Genomic DNA, 26383 nt, shown 5'->3' with positions numbered 1-26383 from the left:
ATGCCATCATGTCTTAGCACAGCATCATATGACTCTCTTCTCTTTAGTGAAAATACAGCCAAGCATGCATGTCTATAGAGTAAATGGGTTGAACAACGGTCAGCTGATTAAAGGAGAAGTCTAGTGAAAATTTTTAAGTATTGTATTGCCCCCCAAAAGTTATACAAATCCCCAATATACAATTATTACAGGAAATGCTTATAAAGTGCTTTTTTCCCTGCACTTACTACTGCATCAAGGCTTCACTTCCTGGATAACATGGTGATGTCACTTCCCGGATAACATGGTGATGTCACGACCCGACTCCCTGTGAGCTGTGCGGGCTGTGGCTGCTGGAGAGGATGATGGCAGAGGGACACTGAGCATCCCCCTGCCATCATCCTCTCCAGCAGCCACAGCCGACACAGCTCTGGCAGTCGGGTCGTGACATCACCATGTTACCCAGGAAGTGACATCACCATGTTACCCAGGAAGTGACATCACCATGTTACCCAGGAAGTGACATCACCATGTTACCCAGGAAGTGACATCACCATGTTACCCAGGAAGTGACATCACCATGTTACCCAGGAAGTGACATCACCATGTTACCCAGGAAGTGACATCACCATGTTACCCAGGAAGTGACATCACCATGTTACCCAGGAAGTGACATCACCATGTTACCCAGGAAGTGACGCCTTGATGCAGTAGTAAGTGCAGGGAAAAAGCACTTTAAAGCATTTCCCAAAATAAGTGTATATTGGGGATTTGTATAACTTTTTAGAAGCAATACAATACTTTGTTAAAAATTTTCACCAGACTTCTGCTTTAAGCAATCTGCTGCCTGAAAGGGGAGTGTCACAAAGAAAATTCAACCTATCCAGATGCATTATGATAAATAAAATTTCAAATGTACAAGCATTTCTTCAAATGTATCGTTTGAAAGATAAAGACCTACTAATCGGCCATGTTCCCTGCATTGTTGGTTATGGCCAGCCACTCATCCACTGTGTTGGGTCATTAATGCTCAATGCAATCCCAGTCACATGATTTGTCCTATTAGTACTGGTTGCTGGTTTTCACTTCACCTGCAATCAAGGGGGATTGTGGGAAAGTGTCTGAACAGAGAGGGAACCAGGGAGTGAGTAGATACATGAGGAATAAAACTGGTGCAGGGATGTAATCTACTAAAAACAACACGTTTGTTCTCCTTTACGACATAACTTTGTTTTATAACACCCCTTAAAGTGCTTAAAAGAATCAGATGATTGCCCAATGAAGTGGAGTGCCGGCCTTGTTCAGGAAGGACATTTTGGTTTACTTCTAGCCGATTTTCTCACTGTTGTATATTTCAAAGAGTGTGTGTGGTTTTTTGGGTGGTGGTAACACTTTGATAGTTAAATATAGTGTGCTTTTATCTGTAAAATGTTAAAATATCCTCTTCAGCAATTTCTGGCTGTGCAATGGTTTCCTGGTGATAGAGATGTAAACCACACCGTTTTTTGTTTTTTTTTTATATTTTTGACATTGACAATGTTGTTTTCCCATGTACCCGAGTGCGGGAAATGGGCAGTGTGTTTTGTTTTTGTTTGTTTTTTAAAAAAAAGGACTGCACCACCTGGATCTCTGCCGATCCAAGTGGGAAAAAAGTAGCTGATGGTAAGCTGAAACTTCCTGCGCTGTAGAGGTTACTTCTCACTGACATCACATGCAGGATGACAGTCATCAGTATACATATACGATTTTACATATACATATGAGACAGGATCAGGCCATTCAGAAGGTCAACTTCTCCCCCAGACACAAGGACCACTGCACAGGTGACAGATCATGCTCAGAAAACTCTCCCATAGAAGTCAGTGAGTGCAGACTGTTTCCAGTGATCCATGTGGCTACTGTAAAGCATGTCTTTGAATGCTGTTTGCAGCAGGTCATGCAGGATGGCTGCTTTTCATAATCATATGCAGGATATTGCATTAAAAACAAATATAAAAGAAAAAAAAAGTTTGTTTGGATTTATACAGGTCATATAGTCCATCGTTTACAGCGAACTTTATTTTTACATTGCTAATCCTCCTGATATATTGGTATAGATTTCAGTTGGTTGTGTTGACTGGAAAAGTAACAGGTGGCAGCCATAGCCAGTGAAGGACCTGGCTGTAAATGCTAATAATGTACTCATACTTGCATACAACCCATGATACAGTGTTGGGAGGAGGGTTACTTGAGGTCATGCGCACGTGGCATGCCAGGTTGATCACCAGTTGAGAGGATAGTTTGTTCTGCTGACAGGCAGCTCAATGTTCAGTGCCCATACCTAAATGGCCTCGCTGTGTTATAAATTTTAGTTTTGCAAAATTAGAACATTTGGGGAACCCCTTCAGACACCATTAAAGTTGGAGAGATCCCCCATTGGTATCAATAAAATCCAGCATTACACTTGTGGGGGGGGTTCTGTTACCATAACGGAGCAGAAATGTGAATGCAAATGTCATCTCAGCCTTGCCTAGATATATACAGTATGTGATAAATAGCCCAGACATCAGATGTGCGCCTTCTAGCTGCAGGGCATGCTGGTGCCAGTGGTTCATAGAACACATCCACATTGCAGGGTTTGCTGTAGAGGTTTCTCCAGTACAAGAAGTTCTTCTTAGTGGATAATACTTTCCATTATACAACAAAGAATCTATTGAGAGAACCTTCATGTAAAGGTCTGATTTACTTGGGTTTAACATTGTCCCATAAAATCTGAATTGCCACATATTGCCACAGATTTGTAATGTGTTTTTTGTTTGACGTATATAAGCTGGTGTCATTCAGAAAGTGTGGGAACGCCCTTCCTCTTTATCCAGCTGATCGGCCTCCTTATGAATCAGGGCAAGGAAAAGTGACCAAGATGGCCACATGATTGGTACTATATAGTAGTGATCTCCCCAAGTTTTTAGAAAACTCTTTCACTTTAAGATCGCCAACACTAGGGTGATTCTGCCTCATTTACATACTGGTAATATGGTGGATGCTTTGATCTAAATGAAAATAGCCATCCTTTGTATGACTAGAATACACACTTATAGGGAGGGCAGCACTAAATGTAAAGAATGATAGTCTGAATAATACCTGTGTTTGGCTACATTCACACGTCAGTATTTTTCATCCGTTTTCCCGGACCAGGAAATACGGAATACATTACAACCCATTATTTTCTGTAGTGCTATTCATACATCCAGGTTTTTTTTTTTTGTTTTTTTTTCCCGGATCCGTGACAAAAAAAAAAAAAAACGGACATGTTGTAATACGGTCCGTAATTACAGAAAGGACACCCCAATGCAAGTCTATGGAGAGCACAAAATTTGCAGAGAGTACATTGCAATTCGTAAAACCATCCGTATCACGGATCCGTCTATCCTGCCTGATAGAAATGGATAACAATACGGAACACAATACGGATGCAAAACGGATGCGGATGAAAAATAGAGGATCTAGATTTCCATCCAGGAAAATATACTGAGGTGTGAATGTAGCCTAGGCTGGGTTCACATCACTGTTTTTCCTGTATAAGTCCCTCCATATTAAATGAGCAGATAAATACAAACTAATGAGCAAACTGATTGCAAAACTATCAGGTTTTTGAAATGGTTCGTTTACATTTTGGATAAAAAAAAAATAAATTGACTCTTGTCCATCTGTTTGCTTCAGTTTATCTTCGTCTGCACATGTTCAGTGAACGGACGTGAAAGGAAATCCCTTCCGTTTTTCTCTCTCTCCTATACTATGATCATTTATGAAGGATCTAAACTGAAGTGCACTGTTCTTTCGAGATCCAAGAATGGACAAAAAATGTGGGATTAACAAATTTAATGTCCGTCCAAAGGAACACTGACTGAAATCTACAAATGGAGCACAACAAACATGATAAAAAAAAACAAAACATTGAAATGGATGGGGAGATAGGCACTTGGTTTAGTTTATGCCCATGTCCCATTTATGCCTGTATATTGACAGAAGCAGGACTTAGTCTCTCTATAGTATTACATACAGGCAGTGATATTTTCACTGGGATTTTACAGTCTGGTAAGTCCTTTATGCGGCAGTGGATTTATTGTGATAACACGGAGTATGTGTTTGCATTCAATGAGTCATGAGCAGAAATTATGTTATCAGGCCGCCTGAGAAGTGATTTATAGTGTTACTTCTGCATCAACAGATCTCAACTCCTATATGAAATCGGTCTATTTTTATTTATTGTATTTTATATAGGAAATGTATATGTGTATGTGTGTTAGATCCACAGTTTTGCATTGTATACTTACTGTAATTTGCTTGGCTTATGCTTGCAACTAACATGCTATTTCTAAATCTACACTTCTGTCCGCCTTAATGCTGCCCTACTAGGACTCCTAGCTGCAGAAAGTAGGTATTCCTTTGTTTTCCTTTTGACTGCCTTATGCTTTATCCTCACTGCTTTTTGCATGCCCATAGAGAATAAATGCCATTTCACCTAATATATATAATATTTTTTTTTTTTTTTTTTTTTACAGAGGAGAAATAATTGGCACATTTATGGATATATTAATGTGTTTGTACCTGTATGTGCATCTAATTCCTTAAAGGAAATCTGTCACTAGGTTTATGCAACTTTAAGGCTGCGTTCACACACAACGGATCCGCGGCGGATTTCTCGCTGTGAATTCCTGCCCTGTATAAACATGAGCAGACAAACTCGCAGCGGGATGCATATCCTCATGTGAGTATGTCCACAGCCTGTCCCGTTAACCCCTCGCTGCCAGAGTGTATACGTCACCTGGTCCCCGCTCCGGCTTGTTTCGGGGCTCCCGGCTTCCTCACGTCCCACTCAGCCAATCAGTGTGCTGCGGCGGGGCAGCGCACTGATTGGCCGAGCGGGACGTGCTGGGAGCACCGAAGCAAGCTGGAGCGGGGAGCAGGGGATGTACACGCTTTGGCGGCATCTGGCATCCTGCTGCGAGTTTGTCTGCCCAGTGTACAGGGCAGGGATCCGCAGCGGATCTGGTTGCGAATATGCAGCGAGAAATCCGCTGGGGATCCGTTACGTGTGAACACACCCTAAATGAGGGCAGCATAAACTAGTGACAGAAATGCTGAACAGATCGGTTACTTACACGTAAGATCAGCCCCAGTCTGTGGCCACTTTCTGTTCTTCTGTATATATGCAGAATGCTTGGCTCATAAGGTATTTCTGTATGTTTTTAAATGCTAAAAACTTATCAGATTACTCTTAAAAAAAAGCCTTCCGGGGTCACTTGAGATAGTAGTATTTTAAAGTGTCAATGTTATAAAAACTTTTGACTTGTCATAGAGACAAAAAAGCTGTACTAATAGTGGGAATGAGCGGGGAGAGGACCGTTCTGCAGTCTGCTCCCTGCTTTGTAAAGAATAAGCGAAGACAACACTTCAACTAAAAGGTGATGTTTTATTCCTGTTGTCTCCGCTTATGCTTGGGGTTGTCTGACGGATGGTTGGTCCAGTCTGGTGAGCTCCCTATTATATATTTTTTACTACACTCTGCTGCTTAAAATTTTTGTACTGCTTCCGGCTTTGTGTCAGTGAGTCGGGTTCCATAGACCTACATTAGGAGCCTGGCTCATCACATGACGCCGATATGGGAGGGCCGCACATAGCGCTCATTTTCACGATCAGTATGGGACTGAACACTCAGACCTCGACCAAGTCTTTGACTTGTTAAAAGTGTTTGTTTTTTTTCTTTAAAGGACAGGGACACTTTAAGGGTCTGTCTAGTCTACAGTTTCTATGATGTGATAGCTAGGGGAGTCAAAGCACCTCCAAAGCTGCAAGTCTTCTCACATGCATGTGGTGTGAAGTAGTTAGTACCTACCGAAAAGTGCTGAAGGCTCATTGATACCCGTGGAGAGAAGTCTAGCACATCTGCTCTGTTCTCACCAAGGGCTACTGTAGCACTTAGCATATTGCTATGGTTTGTTATTTTCTCTTTTTATAATTTAATTGGAATGGTTTTGCTATCTTGGTTCCCAATGTTCCATCTGATGGAACCATTTGCATGTTCTTAATTAACAATTTTCTTTCATTGTTATTATGACCTTATAAGATGCTTATATGGTGTACTATAAAGTCATATAAAAGATAGATATTATAGAAAGAGAAATGGCAGACCACACCATGCATTGTAGCTGCATAACAGACCACATTAGCACACAGTTTCCATGTTGACCCCTTGCCCACAGAAGAATGAGCACTAGCACTGGATGTTGGCATGTGGCCCATCTGATCAATCAGATTTTCTCTTCCATCAAGTGGACCCCTGGGTGCCTTGCCTACCTATGGAAGAGTGAGGACCTGCATGCAGTAAGGCTAGGCAACAAGCCGGCACAGGCAGTGGGACATGCTGGGCTATGTTCTGCCGGGAAGCCTTGTATCCTGGCATTCATGTGGACGTTACTTGTCATGCACTACCTACCGCAACATTGTTGCACAACTTTATGGCAGCAGTATTCCCTAGGTGGCAGTGGCCTCTAATATCTGCTGCTAGTATCCTGGATGACAGGTAGCACTGAACACCATCAATGATCTTTTGGAGTCCATGCCTGAAGAGGTCAGAGCTAGTGTTGAGCAAACTTACCAAACTCTTCGGATTTGACAACGTTTTATGAACCTGAATGCTTCTCATTTGACTCCCGATGGCTGGAGAAGTTGGATGCCACTATATGGAGCCCTGAAAAACATAGTTACAGCCATAGACCGTATTAATGTTTTCCTGGCAGCCCTAGGGCGGCATCAAACTTCTCCAGCCACAGAGTGTCAAATGATGAGCGTTCGCGTTCAGAGGACATTGAGAAAACTTGTGGATCTGTTTGGATTGGACAGTACTAGTCAGAGCTGTCCTTGTGGCACGAGAGGGACTTAATACTGTTATGTTTGGGCTGATCAGTGTGTAAGTGTGGTTAGAAGCTACAGCTGTGGATCACAACAGACACTGCCATACTTCTTACAATGGCCTATGTGACTACAATTCAATAAACACATCAGTTTTATGATCTGAGCAATTTTGCAGACCTGAAGTTTTATATTACAAAGCCTATACATTTTCATTTGACAACAAATAACACATAATAACCCCTTTAATTTACGCATCTGGTGCTTCTGCTATTTGAACACTTTGACATTGGGTTTTGTATTCACATTTTCACAATGTCCAGTATGCAGAGTGACTTATGGCACAGTCTTGTGTTCGCTGGATTTGGTGATATTCTTCATATTGTTTCTTGCTCAATAGAATATAAAATATCATTTATCCATAAATGTGCTAGATGTAGTTCTTCCTACCAATTGTTACTAATGTTCCTGAAGTAGTCTGCCTCCGCTCTATAACCTGAGGATGTGGCAGGCAGAAGTGTGCAGCTATTGTACGCTTTCCTATGTTTATCAAGCCCTTCAGTAACACATTTTCATCGTTTCAGCTCATTTGTTCTTCCCACAGGTTCCGATTTGTATTCTTTGCCGCTTCCTATTCTCTAAGTGTCTCTGGATGGCGTTGCCTTTCCGAGTAAAGACTTTCATTAATCACAGTCAATTGCTTTTCTTATCCAAAGGTCATTTTTCCATAGAAATGTCTCAGTTTTTGTCCCCCTTCTTGTTTGCCTATAGGAGCAGTGTCTCAAGTCCTGGATAGTCTGGAGGAGATCCATGCACTTACAGACTGCAGTGAGAAAGACCTTGATTTCCTGCATAGTGTTTTCCAAGACCAGCACTTGCACACACTTCTAGATGTAAGTTTCTGTACATTGTTTTCAAGTTACATTGACAAAGAACTCGCACATCTCTTACTACAGACAGGAAAGGTGCAGCTGCTTCTAGCCATGTCGAGTACTTTTTTGCATTGCCAAAGTATAGGGATCTCTATCTACTGCATATATATATATATATATATATATATATATATATATATATATAGTGTATTTTCTCCACTCTGCCAATCACCGGTGAAGACTGACCACCGCTGCAACCATTGAATGGCTTGGTGAGAAGCTCCAGCACTAATAGGTCGTATTGAAGGCAGGGAGAGAGAATGAGCGGCGCAAAACCAAAAGGAGCCTAAGCGGGATCTGTGAGGAAACAGGGCAGGGAAGTATCACATCTCCCCCAATCACTCCCTGCACTATATAAAAAAATTAAATATTCGCAGAATACCCTTTTAGGGTAGCTTCACACATACCGGAGGGTTTGCAGCGAAATCCGCTGCGGATCCTGGTATAGTGACGCTCACAATTTTCATTCCGCTGCGGAATTGTGACCTGGCCCCTTCAGTAATGTATGGTGCGGGGGTGGTTTAAAGGGGCCGGGTCACGTATCCACAGCAGAATGAAAATTCGCTGTGGATCCGTTTTGTGTGAAGCTACCCTTAATATCTATTTCACATTAAGAAAAGGCAACCTATAGTGGTGTGGCGACCTGGAAATTCATCTTGACAGAATACAGATGCCATTTACTGCAGCCGGTTACACTGGATAACAAGACAATAAATCATTGTAAAAAGTAGGCAAAGTTCTTTTAGAGACATACAAATTCTTATTAAAGGAAAAAGTTGGGTTGTTTTATAGATGAGAAAAACTAACATGCAAATGAGATGCTTTGGTGCACTGCGTGTATCCCCCGCTTGTGCAGTAAGCGTCCGTTACCTAGGCCAAGGAAGGTGTGACTATGTATACGTTATATGCATATGCTTCAAGCAGCAGTGCACTTTTTTTTTTGTTTTTTTTTTTTCTTTTGTTTTTTAATCCCTCCCCCACATCTTCAGTCCGGTGCTACAGTGCAGCTGAAATCCTGTGGGAGCCTATATGACCTGCAGCAAGGGAGGCCGGAAGTCAGAGCACTCTCATGGGGATGCATTGGGGACCCTGACTTCCGGCCTTAAATAGCCCTATAGAAGAGGAGGGGTCAGAAGGGCTGTGACTTCACTGCCCGCAGGATTTTAACAACACCGTAGGACTGAAATGAAGCCGCGCAGCGGGACATCAATCATCATTGGTAAGTTTATGCACCAAATAAGTGGACGGCTTCTTTAAGTAGGTGTAGCAGGTGGGCCAGTGCACTCCCCCAGTGCGCCAGCTCATTTACATATTGGTTTTTTTTATTTATAACTCCAAAATGGTGTAACCAATTGGCTTGAATCTGTATTACATCACCTACAGGAGTTCACATACGACCTGTTGCTTTTTAATAACTGTTATACAATGTTTTTGTTTTATAGAGATTGTAACTAAGGCGTATATAATTTTCTTTGGCTCTGTAGTGGCTTCTGATGGTCTGCGGTCCTTTTTGTCACTAGCTGGGGTTAGGCATGCAGAGAAATCTGTATATTTTACACTCAGGCCTAGTGGTCACATTCCAGGAAAAGCTTTCTGAATACCGATGTCAACCATTTTACTAGTTAGATTTCCCTTGAGCAGAAGAGCAATATCTCCTTTTGTTAAACAGCGGCCAGTCTGGGATCAGAGGTTGTGTGCTTACCCGTAGGTCTCGTTGTAGTTGTGCAATGTGTTCAGTATGCAGCAGATATTGGCCAAACTCTTTAATATGGGGTTTTACTTGGATATTTAAGCTTTTACCCTGGTAAGTGGCTGACTGTTTTCTTTATGGCTGATGCTTTTGATGAGTGATAGACCTAGTACCACAAAATATTTTACACAAGCATTGTCCAATGGTTATAATCTTGCTTGTGTCTGTCATTCAGATTCTTTCACCTTTCACTATAGTTATTGGTTAGGAACGTCCAGTCGTCTTTGATACAGCAAATACTTGGAAAGACTCTAACCACCGGATGGTTTGTCATGCACAGTTTCAGGCACTAGTGAGTACTGCATAAAGGACTGGAGCTCTTTATTATGCCGTCTGTGTGATATATGTTCTCATTTCTTTGACTTATAGAAAATGTGCTGGGTTTTTGTTGGGAATTGCATGTGTAGTAATTCCATAATCTATTTCTAATTTACAGATGTAAGCTAGAGAAATACTTGTTCCACACCGTGCCACTGACTACCTTGTTGTGTTCCAGTTTCCTGTCTGCTGAGTACACAGCGTGCGGCGTTTATGGGGAAAGCTGGGTGGGTGGCTCCCTAGGAGCCATGATTAGTACTTCAGGACATAACTGAATGGTGTCATTTAACAACCCTTCTGCACTGGAAGCCCAAAGTGTTCATTTTGTTTTAACCACACAGTGTGTACCCCTCATTCTACATCCCCCTTGTGGTCCTACTTGCTGCCGGTTGAGAACCACAGTTCTGTCAGAGTAGTTGCTGCACATCTGCTATCCTGCCACAGCCTCGCTTTGCTCCTGGTATCAGGCCTACCTGTGCTTTCCACTCCTTCCTCTGCTCCATGCCTTGTGCAGCTGCTGTCTTCCTCCTTTTGTATTTAGGGGCCAGCTGCGGCCTTCTGCATATATTTCACAGGCCAGAACTGAGCATTGTTGGTTCCTAGAGTTCATTGCAAAGGTGTGCCATCCTGATATTGTAGGCGTCCTTACCTGTGCCTGTTCTCTGGCCTGACCTCTCCTGTATTGAACTGATTCTCCTGTTGCTGGCCAGAAGCTGTACTGCCTGCCTGTATTTGATTTCTTTTCTGAATACAGTTCTGACTACTCCTCTTCCCAGACCCACTGGCTGCCATGCATTGGTTTCATCTGGTCCACTAGGCTTGCAGCTTCCCAAGCTGGGACCACGCTTGTGAAGAAACCTGGTACCGTCTAGCAGCAGAAATCCAGTCTCCACAGTCCAGGAACAGGATCAGGAACCTTTTGGCCCTTACAGATGTTTCACAATGACAAGCTTTGTCCTTCCATGCATAATTGGAGCTGTAGTTTTTTTTAACAGCTGTAGGGCTGAAAGGTTCCCCATCTCTGGCTTAGAGGGTTTTAAAGCAAATGTGTTGTTAGAAAATGATTTTTTTTTTCTAATTTTCCATTTTTCTCTATATTATAAAATAATCCTGATATCTTGCAGTTTTCATTTTCACTACTGGGGCTAAAACTAAGCCGAGACTTCCTGTTGTGTCTGTGGTGATAAGAGGAGGCTGCTGTAAAGTGATCTGTACAGCATTGCAGCGTCATGTGACACCAGGGGGTAAAGGAGACAATAGCAGATCTCTGTGAAATGACCTCTTCACAGGTCACAGAGCGCTCATTAATGTTTCACATTCAGAGTCTGTCTATTGTTGTCCATGTTCATGAGTCTTGCTGTAAAGCATGTCACTAAATGCTGTTAAGCCCAGGCAATATGGCAGACTCCATAACAATGTGCAAATAGGGGGGGGGGAAATTGTTAAAAAATAGAAACAGATTAGAGTAAAATAACTTTGTGTCTGATTCTAATCGGTGAATGAAATTTAGGTGACACATTCCCTTTAAGGCTAAAGTCTTGGGTGTGGCTAAGGCCTGACATGTCCACACCCATTGCATGTTACTGTGTTAACAAACTGTACATAGAGGTAAGTTATCACATTCGTGTTCGCTCTCATATCCTAACCATGCTTTCATATCTTAACTCCTAGCCACAATGTTGGCAGTAATCTCAGCAACCTCACACGACTATTGGGAAGGAACTGTGCGCATGGCTTCAAACACTCATTCCAAGTGCAAGTGTGGAAAGTGTTGTCTTGCACCTTTCGGTACATTGTGATCCGATATTTTTAACAGCAAGTATTAAAAATTGCAGATTAATGGTTCCTACTTCCTCAGTTTGCCTTTCTTGTTGTTTGAGGAAGCTGCAGCCACAACACAAGTTCTTTCGTCTCTGAGTAACAGGAAACATATGACTGCTGGTTATCCACTTTACCACATTTTATTTTGTGAATATTTTTACAAATTGTGGAACACAGTGAAGGAGACCTGTAGACATTGTGCTCAGTCCAATTTGATGTCGGAGTTGTACATGGCATTGGCGGCAGGGGGACTGGGAGTGTATGCTGGTGAAGGGATGGGGGACTGGGGTGAATGCTGGTGAAGACATTGGGGGCAGGGGAACTGGGGGTGTATGCTGGTGAAGGGATGGGGGACTGGGGTGAATGCTGGTGAAGACATTGGGGGCAGGGGGACTGGGGATGTATGCTGGTGAAGGCATTAGGGGCACGAGGACTGTGGGTGTATGCTGATGAAGGGATGGGGGCAGAGGGACTGGACTGTATGACGATGAAGGCATTGGGGCAGGGGGACTGGGGTGTATGCTGGTGAAGGGATGGGGGCAGGGGGACTGGGGGTGTATGTGGATGGGGGGCTGGGGGTGTATGCTGGTGAAGGGATGGGGGCAGGGGGACTGGGGATGTGTGCTGGTGAAGGCATTAGGGGCACGAGGACTGTGGGTGTATGCTGATGAAGGGATGGGGGCAGGGGGACTGGGCTGTATGCTGATGAAGGCATTGGGGCAGGGGGACTGGGGTGTATGCTGGTGAAGGGATGGGGGCAGGGGGACTGGGGTGTATGCCGATGAAGGCATTGGGGCAGGGGGACTGGGGTGTATGCTGGTGATTGGATGGGGACTGGGGTTGTATATTTTTGTTAAAACTATAAATATCGTAAAATTTTATGTTTTGTTTTGGATTAAGTGACATACCACCTGAATTTTGACACACCAAGCTAAAAAAAAGGTTGCCTAGGTGGTGAAGGCTGACTGATCTGGTCTGATCCCCTGCTGCCAGAACTCACAGTGCATTGAGGCATGCTGCTGGAGTCTCTCATTAGTGTTTCTTTTTTTATTAGGTTTTTGTATGTAAGGGTCCATTTACACAGAAAGATTATCTGACAGATTATCTGCCAAAGATTTGAAGCCAAAGCCAGGAACAGACTATAAGCAGAGATCAGGTCATAAAGAAAAGCCTGAGATTTATCCTCTTTTCAAATCCATTCCTGGCTTTGGCTTCAAATCTTTGGCAGATAATCTTTGTGTAAATGGACCCTTTAGTGAGCTTAATCATAGATGTAACTGGAACATAATTGCAAATGATGAGGTCAGCCTTGTTTATAGGTTTATATCTCAACGCTTAAAGAGTCTTTATAGTACACAAAATTAAAAAGGAAATAAAGGAAATAAATTTGAAAAAAGTACCTAATGTTTAAAAATATTTAAAGCTTGGTTAACCAGTCCACCATAGGGAGAAGTAGAATTAGAGGATGTGTAGTATTCAGTGTCTAAATAACAAATTTAATTTTAGTCAAATCCAGATTGTAGCATGTGAGATTGTAAAATAAGAATCCAATATTCTGAACAAAGCACAAATAGCTTAGTCTTTAATTTAGTATTTGAATGATTTTGCTTTTAAAAGAAAAGTCCTGTGAAATGCAAAAGACGCAGACAGATGGGAACTTATTAAACAAAGTATACTTCCCCGTCTGTCTCTTACACACACTGTGGAGCTGCCCCAAGCTGGTGTCTTTCTGGAGGGAAGTGTGGTGCTTTGCTTCCACCTTTACAGACTACTACCAGGTTCCTTTTACCCAAGTTTTCTTCCTCCTGCACAACTTGGAAATATCACTCGAAACTTATCAACACTTTGTATTACGCACTTGGTTAACACAGTAAGGGCAAGTATATCTGCCCTATGGCTATGCTCTGAACCTCCTGCTATCTCCCTTTTGGTTGCGTAAAGTTGAAGACACAAAGCATACTGAAGGTCTGATAGCTCAGTTGCACAACTGCCCTGCCCGCTTCTTTCGGACATATTATTGGGAGCAGTTTACAGATACTATAAAATTCAAGCCTTTACTAGCCCGGTGAGAGATCGCATAGTCCCTGCCCCTGCATTTCTTTTCCCCCTTTCCCTCCTCCTTTCGCCCTCACTTCCACCTTTTTCTTCTTCTTCGGTTATACTAAATGTTTGTGCCTCGGCCCTTTTCCATAGCTTTGGAGTACACATTATAGCATAGTTTGTAACTTATTTTTCTGTGCATCCCATGTCGCAACGATAATTGTACTTTTTTTGTCTGCGCCAAATCCGGTGCATATATTTTAGAATTAAAAATATAAATTTCCTTACCCTTATCCTCAGCACCATTTTTGCAATATTAGTGGGTATGGCCAATTAATGTGTGTGTATATATATATATATATATATATATATATATATATATATATATATATATATATAATATACCTAACTACTGTTGTCTATCAGCTCTGTACCTTGTATAGAGCTGACAGATTCCCTTTAAGGCAGTAGTTGACTTTTAAACACTAAAACCTCACTTCTCAAACAGAATCCGTAATGGAAAGCTGTTCCAGAACCAAGCAGATAGTTAACTGAGCTGTGTGTTCCCTTAAGGTCCATTTACACAGATTATCTGACAGATTTGCCAAAGACTTGAAGCCAAAGCCAGCTGTCAGTCACCGCCCACTGGACTCCTAAGCATCAATGAAGCTGAGATTTAAAGGAGAATTCCAGTGAAAATTTTTATTAAAGTATTGTATTGCCCCCCAAAAGTTATGCAAATCCCCAATATGCACTTATTACAGGAAATGCTTATAAAGTGCTTTTTCCCTGCACTTACTACTGCATCAAGGCTTCACTCCCTGGATAACATGGTGATGTCACTCCCTGGATAACATGGTGATGTCACTCCCTGGATAACATGGTGATGTCACTCCCTGGATAACATGGTGATGTCACACCCAGACTCCCAGAGCTGTGCGGGCTGTGGCTGCTAGGGAGGATGATGGCAGGGGGACACTGAGGGACACAGGGCACTGGAGGGACACTGAGCATCCCCCTGCCATCATCCTCTCCAGCAGCCACAGCCCGCACAGCTCTGGGAGTCAGTTTGTGACATCACCATGTTATCCAGGAAGTGACATCACCATGTTATCCAGGAAGTGACATCACCATGTTATCCAGGAAGTGACATCACCATGTTATCCAGGAAGTGACATCACCATGTTATCCAGGAAGTGACTTCACCATGTTATCCAGGAAGTGACTTCACCATGTTATCCAGGAAGTGACTTCACCATGTTATCCAGGAAGTGACTTCACCATGTTATCCAGGAAGTGACTTCACCATGTTATCCAGGAAGTGACTTCACCATGTTATCCAGGAAGTGACTTCACCATGTTATCCAGGAAGTGACTTCACCATGTTATCCAGGAAGTGACTTCACCATGTTATCCAGGAAGTGACTTCACCATGTTATCCAGGAAGTGACTTCACCATGTTATCCAGGAAGTGACTTCACCATGTTATCCAGGAAGTGACTTCACCATGTTATCCAGGAAGTGACTTCACCATGTTTTCCGGGAAGTGAAGCCTTGATGCAGTAGTAAGTGCAGGGAAAAAACACTTTGTGTATTTCCCATAATAAGTGTATATTGGGGATTTGTATAACTTTTAGGGGCAATACAATACTTTAATAAAAATTTTCACTGGACTTCTCCTTTATTTAATAAAATTTATGGTCGATTGAAGACCCAGACATGTTCCCCTTAAGTCTACTATGCCCAATAAAACCTGTAATAGTGGATTCTTTTTATAGACTAAGTATTTCCTTCTGTGTTGGTGATCATGTAAGTAATGGACTAATGTTCATCTTTTCATCAAGCATTGTTGTTCTGTGCATTATTTACCTAGGAAATTGAAGCCATTAGCGTGCTTATTAATCCTGTTTACTGTTGACTGAGCTACACCTGCTTCCACATTAAACAGATAAGAGCCAAGAGAGGACTCTGTCACTCGCGTGCCGGATATTTACAGCTTTCCTTTGTGGAAGAGAAGAACATTAAATGGGAATGATTACTGCACAAGGTCATTACACAGCAGCGGTACAGCAAGAATCTGCACTTTACCATTTACTATTGCACGACTCATAAAACACGCTTTAAGTAGTTTGCTATTGTAATGTGATGTTTGGAGATGCAGAATGTATACTTACTGAAAGAAATGGCACCATCCGAAGGTGTAACACTTGTAAAGGGCCGCTTTATAGATGTCCATTCATGGATTGATACACAGAAGATGCTAGAACACCCCCATTTGTATGTGGTCAAATCGATCTCTTCCTGACACCTGGTATCACCGGTAACAGACTTTTTTTTTTTTGTAAGTAAAGTAGCTTATATCACTGTAAACTTAAAGGAGCCAATCAGCCTGTTTTGGCTGATATGGTTCCCTGCATGGCTGGATAAAGCTGCTGCCCAGCCTGTGGGACATAGTGTATGTGGCTGCAGTAGCAGCTTTATTACAGCTAAAAAGCAGTTAAATAGCCTGGGAGCGCAGAGACAGGGGAGGTAGTCATCTGGGCAGCTCCCTGCCCGTGTCTAGTCAGTGTCTAGAGCGCCGACAACACTGATCAATGCTATGCCTATGGCTTAGCAATGATCAGTGTATTAAATGAAAGTAATCAATGTACAAGTCCCCCAAACTTAAAATGCATAAAAAAAAAGTTAAAATCACTTAACACACTACCCCAAAACCCCTCCCCCAATAAAAGTTTAAATCACCCCCCTTTCCCATTATATAAATAAAACATATAAAAATAAACATATAATATACCGTAGCGTGCGTAATTGTCCGATCTATTAAAATATAACAAGCGTCATTGCGAGCGGTGAACGGCGTAGACGAAAAGAGGGGAAAAAAATGCGCGGATTACCGATTTTTGTTACTATATATATATATATATATATATATATATATATATATATATATATATATATATATAAAAATTCATAAAAAGTGATCATAACGTCTGATCTTCACAAATATGGTATTAATAAAAACTAGAGATCATGACGGAATAAGCAACACAATAGGCCCATTTTATTAATAATTGCCAAAAAGGATTTCATAAAAAAAATATATATATATATAACATTAGAGAATCTGTGTAACCTGCATATGGTTGTGTTCGGACTGACCTATAGAATAGTGGTATCATGTCGCTGTTACCATATAGTGCATTACGTAGACACAGGAACCCCCCAAACGTTACCATATTGCATTCTTTTTTACGATTTCACCTATTTATATCTTCATAAATAATATATTTGGGATTCCATCATACATGTTATGGTAAAATGAAAGACCCCATTACACAGTACAACTATTCCTGTAACAAACAATCCATTACATGGCCTTGTAGATAGAAAAATGAAAGTGCTAGAGCTCTTAGAAGGGGAGGAGGGAAAAACGAAAGCAGAAAGATCAAAATTTGCGCGGTCCACTGGGTCATTTTGGGCCTGGTCCTCAAAGGGTTAAAGGGATGGCCTTCTTTCCAGATGGTAAAGCAATCATTCTGGATGGCGGTGCTCCTATCAGTGTTTGGTGCTTTGGTCCTTGGCTGGAGGAGCATGAAAATGAAATAAAGAATTTACTCTGTCCAGCCTAATTATTATTATTTATTATTTAGCCTGTGTGCGGCATTCTTTAGTACAAGGTTAGGAGTAGATTCCCAAATGCCTGCTTCCATTTAGGTATTAGTATCTGTATTGGGCTGGGTTTATATTGCATTCTTGCAGTCTGTAAAAAGAAAAAAAAAAAGTGGCCATTTTAAAAACAGTGTGAACCCAGCCTTGGTAAAAAGTGGAACACACAATTAACATGGAGGTGAATTTATCAAACCTTGTGCAAAGGAACAAGGAATCCCGGGTTTATAGCAACCAATCAGGTTCTAGCTTAATCTTTTCAAATGCATTTTTAAAAATAAAAGAGGCAGCAATGTAATTTTGTTCCTATGGGCATTTTCCCCACTGATCCTTTGCAGGAAGTTTGATCTCCTCCATAATGTTCATGATTTGTCTATCCCTTAACTTATTTAAAGCAAATGTACCACTAGGTACATCGCTTTGTGTTTTCTTATGTGAACAGACTGGCACAGGGATGCCAGTGCCGCTGTGTGTGTGTGTGTGTATATATAATATATTGCTGTCCGTGCTGGTCTACTCCCGATCACTGGGGGCAGGTGACGTTCACTCTCTGTGATGCGGCTCCATTGATTCTTTATAAGTTGCTTTTGCACTTTTCTGTGTTTGTGTATTGGCCAGATCAGTAACAAATCCCCATAGAAAATCTCTCCTGCTCTGGACAGTTCCTGACATGGTCAGAGGTGGCAGCAGAGAGCACTGTGTCAGACTGGAAAAAATACAGCACTTCCTGCAGGACATACAGCAGCTGATATGTGCTGGAAAACATCAGATTTTTAAATTACAAATCTATATAATTTTCTGACACCAGTTTGTCTGACATGTCAAAAGTTATTTGTAGTGACCAATACGCTGTCCCCAGCTCTAGTTGGTCTGGCGTATGTACCCAGGTGAACTCTGGGCTATAAATAAACAATCTTGTGATCTGATATGTTATGTTGGCTGCTACCGGCCTAGTAATGACTTGGCTGAATCCGAGGATGAAGATACGCTGTGAGTGAAAGTTCCATTTGACTTAAAAATGCTCCTAATTTAGTGTTTTGTTCTGTTGGGTACGTTCTGTCTACACTTGTTACTCATCACGTAACACCAGTTCTGTGGGACAGGGAGTGCAGCGTCCGTTTTCTAACCTCATCTCTGTTTTACGCATGGTTAAATGAGCTATGAAGCCAAAAGCTATTGTTACATTTTAATAAGTGATCTAGATACATATTTTTGCTGCTCAGACTAATAAGCTGGTTTCCTTGTATTTCTGAGACCTTGGTGAGTGCAGTAATGGAGAGCCCCTGTGCCATCTCGTAGTATGTGTGTGTGTGCGCTGTCTTGCACTAACCTTTGCATCTGAATTATGCAGATGGAAACTCCTGCTGTTCTGAAGATTCTATAATGACCCTCGGTGCAGCTTCTAGTACAGTGCCGTCCCGTAGAAGAAATATATTGAGCACTGTTCTAGTTCATAAATGGTAATAGGGAAAGCAGTTGTAGCCTAATCTTACGTCTTCACATTCCTTGCAAAAAAAAAAAAAAAAAACATTTTGCCAGAGCTTAATGAGGGATTTTCATCACTTCCTCGAGACAGCTATTACAGCAGGAAACTTTCTAGAAGTGTACTACATTATTCCCAGTGTTTCCGTGTGCTGGAGACTAAATAGAAGCAGCTTAAAGTACTGCGCCTCCTGAATTATTAAAAACGAGGGCTTTAATGTACCGGTGGTATGGCCGATCGCAGGACCACGCTTGATTCTATAATTCTTGTCCTTTTGATTTCAGCTTTATGACAAAATCAATACAAAGTCTTCGCCACAAATCAGGAATCCTCCAAGTGACGCTGTACAGCGAGCCAAAGAGGTAACTTCTTCCACTTTTACTATTTATGTCCTTGATCTCATTTCAGTGATTGAATCAAATCTCGGTTCAGGTCTGTTTAGCATGTATTGTTAATGATCGGACCAGATGCAGGAAGATGACATTATGGAAGCAGTAACCACTCTCTGACACTTAGCCACTCACTCAGAGTGTTTCTTGTAGAACTAATCATCCATAATGAATAGCTCTATTATTTAGCCGTAATCTGACTGGTGTTTCAAAGACAACAAATCTAGTGCTTATTACTCCTCAATAGGTATTGGCTTTTCTTCTGGAAGATTTTCATCGCAGATCATTTTTCCACATTTTCTCTGCTTAATTTACTAACAAAATGAAGACATTATTGAAGTCAATCTAATTGCTGTTATCTGAGTATTTGGGTCACAACTAACTACTCATTTATTATTATTATTATTATTATTATTATTATTATTTATTTATTATTATTTTTATTTTTTTTATTATCTGAACAAAGTTTATTAGCATAACATTTACAGTATGATAGACTAGAATATTTGTAAGTTGGCATGGCTTATTTACAGATTGTCAAAGCAATATTTTTTCATTTTTTTTTATATATAATTTTTTTTATTTTTTTGCACTGCTGTATTTTTCTAGTACATTTGTGTATACAATGCCAAATAACAGAGTTTAGAGCGAATGTACCATCAAGTACATTCGCTTAAAATTTTGCCAATGAATAGAACGGGAAAGCCAGTGCCACAGTCCCTTTTTTGAACCTCTGCCCGTTTTCCGTGTACGGCTCATCCTATTCCTGGGCACCGACCAGGGGTGAAGCTCTGGAGGCGGGCCCGCCCACCCCCAGTTGGAGGAAAGCCCCGCTCTTCCATAATGCAGCTTCCTTGATTCTAATGGAGCCATTAGTAGTAGCGGCATTCACACCGCGCTGCAGGCTGACTGGTAGTAGCGCCATTCACACCGTGCTGCAGGCTGACACGTAGTAGCGCCATTCACACCGCGCTGCAGGCTGACTGGTAGTAGCGCCATTCACACCGTGCTGCAGGCTGACTGGTAGTAGCGGCATTCACACCGCGCTGCAGGCTGACTGGTAGTAGCGGCATTCACACCGCGCTGCAGGCTGACTGGTAGTAGCGCCATTCACACCGTGCTGCAGGCTGACTGGTAGTAGCGGCATTCACACCGCGCTTCAGGCTGACTGGTAGTAGCGGCATTCACACCGCGCTGCAGGCTGACTGCCATAGTCCTTTCCAGTTAAATGGGGCACTAGAATGCGAGCAGGTAGAGAAGGGGTGAATAAATGGAAGGAATGGAGGAAATGGACTTTTACCATGTTTGGGAACACCCCATGGGCTTTTGAGCTTCATTTACATTGTAACAAAAATACTTATAACTAGAGATGAACAAATTTACAGTAATAAAGAAGCAAAGGGCTTCATTATCTCTGCAATCTGCCCATCTGTCGGCTGCTCTAGAACGAACTGCTGCTCTGTGCGGCTCCTCCCCGGGTGCTGGGAAAAGCTGGATCCAGTCCTAGGAAACTGTGAGAACTTTCCCAGCACCCGGGGAGGAGCGGCAGTGAGTTATAAGGCAGCGGCTGATGAGCGGATTGCAGAGATATGGGAGCGCTTCACTTTTGTATTACTGTAATTCGCTCATCTCTACTTATCGCAAACTCAGGGCCGAAAAGGAATGATAAGCCCTATTTAGCCATTGGCTTATTTAAACTTCTGTTTTCATGCTTTCAGGCCCACTTTAAGGTCTCCCTGTACAGGGAATGACTTCTAAAACAGATGATGTACATGGTTTAAAAAGTCATTCCTGAGTGTCTGAGAATTTGGATTTTTTCTTCAGAGCAGCACTACACAGCAACTTCTATAAATGTGGCTGAGGATTTACTGATCACTAAAACATTTCTTTACCTTCATCTCTGGCTCCTTTCTCTTTAGGGACAGATTACACAGTATAATCGGTGGAGCGGCGCGCCTCCGCTTCTGCTGCTCTCCACTCGAAGAATTGATGTGTCAATTAAAATAAATTTTAATGAATTTTTTTTCATTAATGCATAATTTTCCATTGATTGGCAGCAGTAAGGGGCGATAGGGGCCTCTGCAGCCGCCAACATTTGTGTCTGAAACTGCCAGGCTGCCTAAGCCCTAGTTCCTGTGCTGCCCTACACCCAGTGCTGTTGGTACAGACCAGTCCCCAATACGTGTCAGAGCTGAAATCCCCTGAGGGGACCAGTTCCATGACTCTGAGGTTTCTTCTACCCAGTGACATTTCACATATTGGACACTGTGATTCAGGTCCTATCTGTTGTAGGAAAGCTGGGGTTCTGTACACTCTCTATGAACTAGAAATGGCTGTGACAGTCATAGTGCCTTAGGCCGGGTTCACATCTCAATTTTACTATACGTTTAATGTATCAGTTCTATGGGGGATAAAAAAAATGCATGCTGTTGTATGCCATCTGACAACTTAAATTTTAGAAGAACAGATAAAAACGGATCCGTTGTATTTTTGTTTTTTCCACAATCTGTAGCTTACTCAAAAACGTTGTTTTTCTGTACATTTAAATGAAACTTTCCAAAACGGATGTAGTGAATGTGAATCTAGCCTAACTGAGTGAAAGGAGTAAGATTCATTAAAGTGACACTGTCACCCCCTTTTTGCATTCTGACTTCTCTATATAGGTTTAGCAGTTTTCATACCTTATTTTAAATCATACGTCATGGGGCTTGTTCCTGTAAAAAGTGATCTTTTATCACCTGAGGATTGTTCTACCTGGATGGGGCCTTACGACTGCAGTGCCACTTAGCCCCGCCCACATTGCCACTTAGCCACGCCCCCTCTGTGAAATCATCTGACCTGGAGATACTTTTAACAATCTCTGTTGGAGAGGGCATGTGTGTCTCGCAGCTGGTCAGATGGGACAATGGATCCCTCTTTCCACACCTGATGTTGGAAATCGGCTACTTTTGTGTACATGTTTTTTAAACCACGTGTTATAATCCTGTTCTAGTATATTAATGGTTACTCAAGTGCAGATTAATTTCTTATGCTTTTCCATTGGTGTCCCATCTAACTCTTTCTTTGCTGTAATCTGCAGGTTTTGGAAGAAATATCTTGTTACCCTGAGAATAATGATGCAAAAGAGCTGAAGCGTATTCTGACACAACCCCATTTCATGGTAAGCATAACGACATAATATAATATAACAAGGTAACAGATGCAATGTGGGAACTCATCCCTCTTGTCTGCATCCTGGTATCCTTCTAGTTTCCGTGATTTACCACCACTTTAATTTTCTCCCATATGAATAGGGTGGCAGCAGACCGCACATGCTACCACTACCGTCACTTACCATAGGACTGCTTAAGATGGCAGCAGATTTTTTTTTTCCTAGCATCACGAACACTGTTGAAACAAACTGTTGAACTTGAAACCTACAGCATATACATAGGGGGAAACTACTGTATTGTTGAAAGGTTATCCAGGATTACAGAAACATGGCTGGTTTGTTCCAAAAACAGTGCTGCACCTGTTCTCAGGTTGTCTGGGATTACCATTCTGTCCCATTCACTTCAGTTAGATCAGTATACCTTTCAGGAACCTTTCAGTATAGATCAGTCCTTGTATAAGCCCAGACCAATTAATACATGGTGGCCATCGGTGACTAATGTAGGGTGGGGATGCTAATGTACCACTGTATTTTCTTATTGTTCCTATTATAGCGGACCTGCCTCCGTTATGTACACCTTTTATTTAGGGAAACAGGAGTCTGTGAATTCTCCAATTGTTGCTCTCCAGTATTTATCTAATAGTTGTGGTAGGTTGTATTCCTGTTTATGTGCAGCCAGCGTGTGATAGACAGTGGTAAACCTGGTAAGGATAACCATAACCACAGCTCATACAGTACTTATAGTAGCAGCAGATTTAGAGGTATATCTCAGCACTCTCTTATGCTTCACTTTTACTATTCTCTACTATTATTGCATATCTGCCTCCTGTATGCCTCATTTTGCACTAGGTTGCTCACATCTTATGCTCTTTTCTGCTGGATTTCTATATTCCCAGGGTTAGAATACCAGTTTGCATTGCCCTATCTGATATATTGTGTAAGCCGCATCTCAGATAGGGGACTTGGTAGAACATTTTCTCTTTGAGTAAAACCCAAAGGAGAATGTCTGGTGCCTGTGCCAGCCTGGATCTGAACGCCCCTACAAACAATAGTGGCTATTGATTCTGCATCCTCTGGGAAAGCAGCCCTGTTAAGTGGATATTACCTCACTGCATGAGAATAGATTGGGAGGAGGAGGAGGAGGAGGGGGGTTAGGGCCCAGCGGCCCTGTGCTTCTTGCCATGCCATTAGTCATTGTAATTCCAGTTGTTGACAAGGTTTTGTAATGCAGATTATGACTACAATGTGGGGATGGTTACACAATCATATTTTATCATATATTATATAGCATAAGTACTGAACAAGAAGATGGCTTGTACCGCAGAGAAACCGTTCATAGAATGTCAGGTAAATGGCTATTAACTGGAAACTCTAATGACAATTGATGAAGGAAACAAATCCCACTAAAATGTGGTTTACCATAGAAAGGAAGCCCCTGTCTGCGTTAAGGAAGCCATTACTGGTTAATGGTTATTGATGAGATTCATTTTATTTATTTTTGTCCTGTCAATGCAAATGCAATAGCGGCTAAATGGTAATGCTAACACTGTACTAGGAGGAGGCGTGTTTCCGCTGCAAGTTGGACTTTCATGTTACAGGGACTTAAAGTGAATCTGCCACTAAATCTTCTCAATTGGGATTTCTGGATCACCTGATCATCTTCACCACACTCGGTATAAAGGTGCCATCCGGTTAGTGAGATCTCCGGTTTGTAGTTATGCAAATGTCTGTCTTGCCGCACTGGAGGCCGCACACTGTGACAGGTCAGGCTGGGGAAGACAGCGCATCAATAAGGGGAAGAGATGTCTGCGTGCTGGGCCGCCTCCAGTGCCCAGGCAGAAGAGGGGAATGGATGGCACCTTTACATTGTGTGTGCGGTGGTGCTGACCAGGTGATAAGGAAATATCAGTTGAGTAGTTAGAGTGGTACATTCACTTAAAAATGTGTTTTTTGTTGTGTTGTAAATCTGTCATTCAGAAATAGCGCCTCTTTTGTCCTCAGTTTAGGTGTGGTATACGGCTCACTTCCATTGAAGTGAATAGAGCCAAATTGTAATACCTCTGAGCAATTGTAATTTCTCTGAGCAATTTAGTCTTGACTGTTTTTCCTGACATAGAAAAACCCCTTTCTAGCCTCTCTCAAGCGGTTACAATGATCCTGCTTTGTGTTGCGGTATATTGGTAACCTGGGATGTATACAGTTAGGATTAGTTTCAGACATGACTTCTTTTCTATTGCGGCTGATCTTTAATAGCTCTGTGCAGCCCCGTTTTCATCAGCGTCCGCTTCTTATCTATTTTAATGGAATTCTTTGTAGCATGTTATTTATTTTTATTTATTTATTTTTAACAAAGAAAGGAACTTGAATCAAGATGGGGAAACATATGTCCATTGAGTTCAGCCCTCTAATTGGCTCTGGTAGTCATCCATTATTTACAGTGGTATTGATCATAGGGGAGGAAAGCTACAGCGGCTGGTGAAGGATTTGCCAATTATGCCTTTCTAGCAGAATGTTCCTTCTGTGTCTGATGTATTGGAGTCTATTCACCACTCTCCCTATGTGTTATCTGATTCAGCATATCCGTGCCTTTCATCATGGCCGGCCTTATCTAGTACAGCCACTGTTAGTAGTACACTGTTTTCTTTACAATCTCTGAAGTTTACTTTTCAGGGAACGTAACACAATTTTGCATGTAAATCTAATTATAGTGATAGCTCCTCTATAGATGGTATATGATACATGTAGTGCAGCTGATTTATGGAAAGCCACCACTAAAAAAACAGCATAAAGGAAACCTCTCGTCATCTCTGTTCTTGCATCTTTTGAGTCTGATTTCAAAACTTGAAAATTTAAATAAAATGGAAATGTGTACACCCCTCCTCCAAATCCACCTCTTTTCCGTATCAATGCTAGTGTATGTCAGTCGGGAAGTGTAGAAGGATGGGGTGAGGTGGACTACTTTTTGCCAACACAATAGTCTTCTAGTTACAAACAGTAGTTACTACCAGCAGTAGTTAAAGGGGAACTATCAGCATGTTAGACGAATCTAACCTGCTGATAGCTCACTATTGCTCACGGGGCAATATGTCTCTTGCCTTCATCCTCTGTGCTGTTCCCATGCTCTCAGTTGTGAAATCCTGTGCCTGGTAAGCCTTTAGGAGCACGAAGAGCCTCCGATCAGTCCTGCTCCGAGTGCCGTAGCCCCATCAGTAGGTTAGAGTTGTCAAACCTGCTGATAGTTCCCTTTTAAATAAGCAGTTCTCAAAAATTTGTTATTGTCCCCCCTGCTAAGCACTGGCGCTTATACTCACCACAGGTGATCGGTGTCCCGCGGCGCGGCTTCGTTCCGGTCTTACGTGCCGTTCAAATCCAGCGCGCGCTCACATCATCTGCTGCTGTGACCCCTCTTCTGTCTCCTGTGATTGAACGCTTTACAGTGCATTCTCTATGGAAGCGCGTGACTTCTCGCATTCAATCACAGGAGACAGAAGAGGGGTCACAGCAGCGGATGACGTGAGAGTGCACTGGATTTGAACGGCCTTGCAGGACCTGCGTTGAGTATACGTGCCAGCACCTGGGGGGGGTTGGGGGTCAATAACAAATTTTTTTTGAACTGCTTCTTTAATACTATTTCACTTGACACCCTCTAATCATAGAAATATGGCATACCTCCTTAAAAAGGAAACAACAACAACAAAAGTTTTATATAGATTTGTAATTTGCTTCTATTGAAACTTTCAGGTCTTCCAGTACTTATCAGCTACTGCATGTCCTGCAGGTAGTGGTGTATTATCTCTAGTCTTACACAGTGCTCTCTGCTGCCACCTCTGTCCATGTCAGGAACTATCCAGAGCAGCAGCAAATCCCCATAGAAAACCCTCTCCTGCTCTGGACAGTTCCTGACATGGACAGAGGTGGCAGCAGAGAGCAGTGTGTCAGACTGGAAAGAATACAGCAGTTCCT

General features: G+C 42.1%; 1 protein-coding gene across 3 annotated transcripts in view; it reads left to right on the top strand.

The window, feature by feature from the left end:
* The window catches only part of CASK (calcium/calmodulin dependent serine protein kinase), a 202657-nt gene that overhangs the window by 125098 nt on the left and 51176 nt on the right, over positions 1 to 26383 (top strand). For all 3 annotated transcript variants that reach the window (XM_069945841.1, XM_069945842.1, XM_069945840.1), the window contains exons 11-13: positions 7642 to 7763; positions 19165 to 19242; positions 22349 to 22429. In XM_069945841.1, coding sequence (XP_069801942.1) covers positions 7642 to 7763; positions 19165 to 19242; positions 22349 to 22429 — 281 coding nt within the window. The remainder of the gene's footprint in view (positions 1 to 7641; positions 7764 to 19164; positions 19243 to 22348; positions 22430 to 26383) is intronic.

The sequence above is a fragment of the Dendropsophus ebraccatus genome, chromosome 11 (assembly GCF_027789765.1).
Source record: "Dendropsophus ebraccatus isolate aDenEbr1 chromosome 11, aDenEbr1.pat, whole genome shotgun sequence".
NCBI classification, from domain to species: Eukaryota; Metazoa; Chordata; class Amphibia; order Anura; family Hylidae; genus Dendropsophus; species Dendropsophus ebraccatus.
The sequence above is the reverse complement of the archived record's forward strand: the minus strand, read 5'-3'. Positions and strand labels throughout refer to the sequence as shown.